This window comes from Carlito syrichta, unplaced genomic scaffold (assembly GCF_000164805.1).
Source record: "Carlito syrichta isolate Samal-C Ts95f unplaced genomic scaffold, Tarsius_syrichta-2.0.1 Scaffold316302, whole genome shotgun sequence".
Taxonomy (NCBI): domain Eukaryota; kingdom Metazoa; phylum Chordata; class Mammalia; order Primates; family Tarsiidae; genus Carlito; species Carlito syrichta.
In genome coordinates this window covers 1,294,456-1,301,398 of record NW_007260398.1, presented here as the reverse complement: position 1 = coordinate 1,301,398, position 6,943 = coordinate 1,294,456, and the positions used below count along the sequence as shown (strand labels likewise).

Sequence of the window (6,943 nt, the reverse complement as noted above, 5' to 3'; positions counted from 1 at the left end):
CACCCTAACTGGTCTCTTTTTTAAGTCTTCTTTTGAGTGATTTAACTGCTTCTTAGCATCAGGCTCTCAAAGAGGAGGTGAAATTAAACTCTGTTGGGTAACTATTCAAATAAGAACATTGGAAACAATTTCAAGTCAACGAATAAAGTAAGGTTTGGGGACAATGGTGGACTTCAATCATGCATGCCCACGTCTCCTTTGAAGGGGGGCATTCCCATCCACGGCCCTGCCACCCCGAAGGCGCCCATCTCGGCTATAGGGGGAGTTCCAAGCTGGTTTTTTTTGTTTGGTTTGGGTTTTAATTCTTTGGGAGACAACAGAAAATGGCTAAATAGGATATAATAGAAGATTTTAAGGATGAAATTCAACTTTACCTAAACACAAGGGGTTTCCTTCTTCCAATCAGTATTTTAAGGGCAAAACTGAAGCCTTGCGTTCTGTGAGTTCTTGCACTTCCCCCCCCGCTACTTCACAGCATACCCATAGATGTGGGGGCGCACCAGCTCCCAGGACAGGGGGGCCTGAATGTGTTGCAGCTTCAGCTTGGAGAAGCTGGCCCGTTCCAGGGCCTTCCAACTCTCTCTGGTCAGATTGCACCCATCAAACAGAAGGTACCAGACGGGATCCAAGACCTGTTGCCAGAAGGAATTCCAGGTAGAGCGCTCAGCTGCCACGTGCTCCATGAAATAAAAAGCCCCTCCCTGAGTAAGAAAAAAAAAAGGTATTTCAGGGATTTTCATTTTGGGAAAACAGATTTATAAGGTGACTGACGGTTCATACTTCAGTGGCCCCAGGGGCCAACTTCTTGAGAAGACATGGATAGGTTAAGACTTCCTGCGACATCATCTTGGTCTTCTGTCAAATCTTACACAGAGCTACCAAAGCAAGGCAATTAATACATACTTTCTGATCATAAAAGTCATGCATAATAATTACTAGCACTTAAAGCATTTACCGCATGCCAAGTGCTAGCCTTAATACTTACCACGTGTCAACTTAATCCTTGCCACCATGTTATTTGGTAAATATAGGTAAGCATCCCCTAATCTGAAAATTCAACATTCGAAATGCTTCAAAATCCAAAACTTTTTGGGTGCCAACCTGATGCTCAAAGTAAATACTCGTTGGAGCATTTAGGGGTTTCAGATTTTCATTTTAGGAGTGCTCAGCCAGTAGGCAGGTAGGCATATGCAGATATTTCAAAATCCAAAAAAATCTGCAACCTAAAACGCTTCAGGTTCCAAACATTTTGGAGAAGAGATACTAAACCTATATTATTATTATCTGTTTTTACATGTGAAGTAATTAAATTACATAGAAAATAAGTAATGTGCCCAAGCTCACATAGCTTATTAATGTCACTTTGAACCTAGGCAATCTGACTACAGAGGCTGGCAGTACTGTCTCAGGAATATATTTATTTTAGAAAATACAGAAAAGTTTAAAAAGAAAAACAGACTGGGCATGGTGGCTCACACCTGTAATCCCAGCACTTTGGGAGGCCAAGGCAAGAGAGTCAGTTGAGCCCAGGTTCCAGACCAGCCTGGGGAACACAGTGAAAACTCATTTATACAAAAATTTTAAAATTAGCCAGGCATGGTTGTGCACACCTGTAGCCCCAGCTACTCAAATGGCTGAGGCAGAAGGATTGCTTGAGTCCAGGAGGTTGAGACTGTGGTGAACTGCAGTGGCACCAGTGCACTCCAGCCTGAGCAACAGAGTAAGACCCTGTCAGACGGGGGGGGGGGGGAGAAAGAGAAAGAAAAACAACCAGCCACCATTCCATTACCTGGGGAATACCTACTAAGACTTTGTGTGTATATGAATTTGTTTGTTTTTCCCTAAAACTAGAATTGTAACGTGCATTCTATTTTGTAACCTGCTTTATTTTACTTATTTATTTGAATGTTATTCTAAAACATGATTTTGGCTGGACTAGGTGGCTCACACCTATAATCCCAGCATTTTGGGAGGCAGAGTGAAGAGGACTGCCTGAGCCCAGGGGTTCAAGAACAACCTCGTCTCTACAATAAATTAAAAAATTACTATAATCCCACGCCTTTGGGAGGCTGAGGTGAGTGGATTGCCTGAGCCCACGGGTTCGAGACCCACCTGGGCAACTTGGCAAGACCTCACCTCTACAATAAATCAAAAAAATTAGCCGGGCGTGGTAGCGTGCACCTGTAGTCCCGGCTACTCGGAAGGCTGAGGTGGAAGGATCGCCGGAGCCCAGCAGGTCGAGGCTGCGGTGGCCGGGAGCAGCCACATCCAGTCTGGGCAATGGAGTGAGACTCCAACTCACACACACAAAAAAATTAGCTGGGCATGGTGGCGTGTGCCTGTAGTTCTAGCTACTTGGAAGGCTGAGGGGGAAGGGTGGCTTGAGCCCAGCAGGTGGAGGCTACAGTGGCCGTGAGCGTGCCACTGTCCTCCAGCCTGGGTGACAGAGTGAGACTCTGACTCAAATTTTTTAAAAAAGGAACCCAACAATCACCTCCAAAAGGCATGATGTCGGTCCTATTTTCCCAGTCTCTTCTAGCTACCTTAGTCTTGGCTACCCCAGGCAGATAGTTTAGAGATAGAGCCCAATGTTTAGAGATGGAGTTTCCCCAAATTAAGTGGGGGAAGTGTAAGACCCATGTTCAAAAATAGAAAATTTAGAATTTTCGGCCAAGTGCGGTAGTTTATGCATATAATCCCAGCACTTTGGGAGACAGACAGGAGGATCACTTGAGGCCAGGGGTTCGAGACCAACTCAGGCAACATAGTAAGACCTCATCTCTGCAAAAATAAAAATAAAATAATCAATATATAATTTAAAAATTAAAAAAAGGAAAATTTAGAATTTCCTGTTTAAAAAAAGAATTCCCATGGAATAGGGCAGGAGACATCAGGCAAAGGAAGAGAGGTAGGCTTGGGGAGGTCAACGTTGCCCTCTGGACTACTCAAGTTAAGTTAGAGATGCTTGTGTCATCTGAGTAACTGTCAAGTAGACAGCTGGATATGCAGGTCTGGGGTGAGAAGGGAGATCTGGGATAGATATTTACATGTGGAAATCATCTGCGTATACATACTAATTGACCACTTTGAGGGTGCGGGAGCCTACTGGTGAGTGTAAGCCAATGAAATGAGAGCCAGAAATGAAACTCCAGGGCAGGAGATGGGTAGAGGAAGATAAGCCAGCAAAAGGTAGTAGGAATGCTGAAGTGAGAGAGACGAAAAGCCCAGTGACAAGCACTGTAGTACAGTGGTGAGAGTATTTGCATTACAGGAAGTAAAGCTAGCTGTGTGAGTTTGGACAGGTTTCTTAACGTCTGAGTCTATTTCCTTGTTCCAGCATGAAAATAATACCTGCTTTAGAGGACTGTTGTGAGGGTTGAATGAGAATATAATAAAGCCCCTCGCCATTCCCAGCAGAGAGGGGGTGCTCTGCAGGAGCCAGGGAAGACGGCCAAGGACATGGTCCCTTTGAGAGTTCAATGTTGGTGCGTAAAACGGAGACAGTCATTACCTGTCTCGCAGTGGTGTTTTGAGGTTAGTAACCCTGTAAGGAAAACATCTACTATAGGGCCAGTTAGTGCCCAGTCTTAGGACACAAGAAACCAGCATTTGAGTATTAGAATCAGACCTGGCCGGGCTCCATGGCTCAGCCTGTAATCTCAGCACTTTGGGAGGCCAAGGCAAGTGGATTGCCTGAGCCCGCAGGTTCGAGACCAGCCTGGGCAAGCTGGAGAGACTGCATCTCTACAATAAAATAAAAATTTTTTTAAAAACAGCCGGGCATGGTAGCACTCGCCTGTAGGTCTGGCTACTTGGAAAGCTGAAGCAGAAGGATTGCTGGAGCCCAGCAGGCCGACACTGGGGTGGCCGTGAGTGTGCCACTGCACTCCAGCCTGGGCAACAGAGTGAGACTTCAACTCAAAAAAAAAGAAAAAAAGAATCAGTCCTTTGCTGCTGGTCAATGACAGGATTATATCCTTGCCTCTAAGCCCTATCTCCAAGTCCTTTTCTTCCTGAGGAAATTTCTCTATTAGAAAATAAAACTGGGGGATAAAGACCATGCCTTTCCCCTAGAATAGTAAATTCAAATGTTAAGATATCTACACTTTGTGTTCTACTTTGTCCAGAACAAAACCATTTTAAACTAGTTAAAAAAGATAAGCCGGGCTTGGTGGCTCAGCCTGTAATCCCCCGCCTTTGGAAGGCCAAGGTGAGTGGATTGCCTGAGCCCATGAGTTCGAGACCCGCCCGGGCAACTTGGCGAGACCTCGTCTCTACAATAAATCAAAAAATCAGCCGGGTGTGGTAGCACGTGCCTGTAGTTCCAGCTACTCGGAAGGCTGAGGCGGAAGGATCGCTGGAGCCCAGTAGGTCGAGGCTGCGGTGGCCGGGAGTGGCCACTGCACTCCAGTCTGGGTGACAGAGTGAGACTCCAACTCAAAAAAAAAAAAAAAAGATAGTATGTAAGGAATCTATATGGGTATAAAGAATTACAGACTTACAGAAAGGTAGAAAATGAAAAGTAATCCTTCCCCTGCATCCAACCCCATTATCATGGAAAAGAAGTTAATAGGATAATCACTGTTAATAGTTTCTTGTCTATCATTCCCATTAACACGTGTACGTATATTTGTATCCCTCCCATACACACAATGGGCTTATGCCCTACGAAGCATTTGTGCTTAGAGTGCTTTTTCATTTAACATTATCTCTTGGGGATCTTTTTTTTATCAGCGCAGATAACTCTTGTTCTTTTTAACAACTGCATAGTGTTCCTTTATACTATGTGACAACTTAAGCAGCCTCCTACTGATAGACATTGAGGCTTTTTCCAGGTTGTGCTATTACAAATGCTAGAGAATATCCTTGTGTATGGACGAGTTCATTTGTGCAGTATAGAGTTAGGATAAATTCCTACTGGATAAAAGAGTATGTGTGCTTTAAATGTTGATATTATCAAGTTATACTCCAAAAGAGGGCCGCCTCCCCAGTGTGTATGGTGGTGTCCGGTCCCCCAAGCCCACCCAACAACCTTAAAAGTCTGATAATATAATAGATAAAATTAGCATCAGCTGGGCTCGGTGGCTCAGCCTGTAATCCCGTGCCTTGGGAGGCTGAGGTGAGCGGATTGCCTGAGCCCACAGGTTCGAGACCCGCCTGGGCAATTTGGTGAGACCTCATCTCTACAATAAATCAAAAATTAGCCGGGCGTGGTAGTGTGCGCCTGTAGTTCCAGCTACTTGGAAGGCTGAGGTGGAAGAATCACCGGAGGCCAGCAGGTCGAGCTGCGGTGACCGGGAGTGGCCACTGCACTCCAGTCTGGGTGACAGAGTGAGACTCCAACTCAAAAAATAAATAAAATTTAAAAATAAAAATAAATAAATAAAAATTAGCATCTAGCTTTAATTAGTTCCTTAATTGTAAGTTGGGGTATTTTTATCATATAATTGTATTGAAATCATATTTCTGTTCCTGCTCTTTGCTCAATTTCCCTTCTGTTTTTAAAAATAGTATTGATCTTGCCGGGCATGGTAGCTCACGCCTATAATCCCAGCACTTTAGGAGGCTGAGGTGAGAGAATTGCCTGAGCCCACAGGTTCGAGACCAGCCTGGGCAACTTGGTGAGACCTCATCTCTACAATTAAAAAAAAAAAAAAAAAATAGCTGATCATGGTGGTGCATGCCTGTAGTTCCAGCTACTTGGAAGGCTGAGGCAAAAGGATTGTCTGAGCCCAGCAAGTTGAGGCTGCAGTGGCTGGGAGCCTGTCACTGCACTCCAACCTGGGCAACAGAGTGAGACTCTGACTCAAAAATATAAAATAAAATAATGAAAAAAAAATAGTATTGATCTTATTGATAAGTAATGTCTTTTGGCATGAGGGAAATGAACTGTTTGTCTATTGTCCCCAGCAAATATATTTTCCAAGTTTGTTTTTGTACTTTATCTCTGGAACTTTTTTCTCCACAGCAGCCTTGAACCTTTACCTTCAGATTTATCAGTCTTTCCCTTTCAGCTTCTCCCCCACGCTAAGATTTTAAAAATCCAACAGTGTCTTTTCTTACTAGTGAACTGCCGTCTGCTTTTTCCATTAGCATGTTTGATCCACCTAACATTGACCAGACTCCCCTGGGTGATCCTGGCACCCACCAAGCAGTCCTCCTCCCACGCTGTCACTCACCGGCCTCAGCACCCGGCGCACCTCACGGAGGATCTGCTCCTGGTCCTTCACCGAGCACAGGACCAGGGTGCAGACCACCACGTCCACTGAGCCGTCGGCCACCTGACGCATGTCCTCCCCGGCGGCCACCACGAAGCGCTCGAACTGCAGGTGTCGGTTCTCGGCGACGCTCTTGATCAAAAACTTCTCGAAGTTGGGGTTGGGGTCGACACAGGTCACCCTGCACCCGGGTGGGTAGAACTTGAAGTTGGCCCCGGTGCCACAGCCCACCTCCAGCAGGGAGAGCTTCCCGGAGGGGTCTGCGAACTCCTGCAGATTGCTGAAGAGCTCCCGCTTCCTGCTCGCCATCTGCTCGTTGTACATCACCGTGAACCTGACCAAGAAGTAGGGGAAGCACTTCTTGCATATCCAGCTCCACAGGCCCAGAAAGTTCAGCAGGTACATGGGAAAGGCCAGGATGCAGACGGCCAGCCGGAGCACAGGGACGACGAGCGCCATCCCTCCGCAGAGAGGAAACCCAGGGCCACAGCGAGAGCCCCTTTAACTGCGGGAGGCAGGTTCCTGGCCACACTCCAGAGCCAATCCGCCTGCAGAGGCAGAAAGAACTGGCTGTGCTGAAAAGACCTTGCTAGAGTCCATCGCGGGCAGGAAGCCCATTTGGCCTCATTAGCAGACGTTTGGCAGAAATCGACTCAGCTTAGTTTTCACCAAGTGAAATGAGAGGGCGCCCAGCGTTACCTTAGGAAAGTTGATGACAATCCTCT

General features: G+C 46.1%; 1 protein-coding gene across 1 annotated transcript; it reads right to left on the bottom strand.

Annotated features, from left to right (window-relative positions):
* Positions 1–276: 276 nt before the first annotated feature.
* Positions 277–6,711, bottom strand: METTL7A (methyltransferase like 7A). The gene is made up of 2 exons (XM_008074094.1): positions 6,180–6,711; positions 277–701 (listed from the first exon to the last, which is right to left on the bottom strand). The coding sequence occupies exons 1-2, from the start codon at positions 6,675–6,677 to the stop codon at positions 465–467; spliced, it is 735 nt and encodes a 244-aa protein (XP_008072285.1). The 5' UTR covers positions 6,678–6,711; the 3' UTR covers positions 277–464.
* Positions 6,712–6,943: the final 232 nt, after the last annotated feature.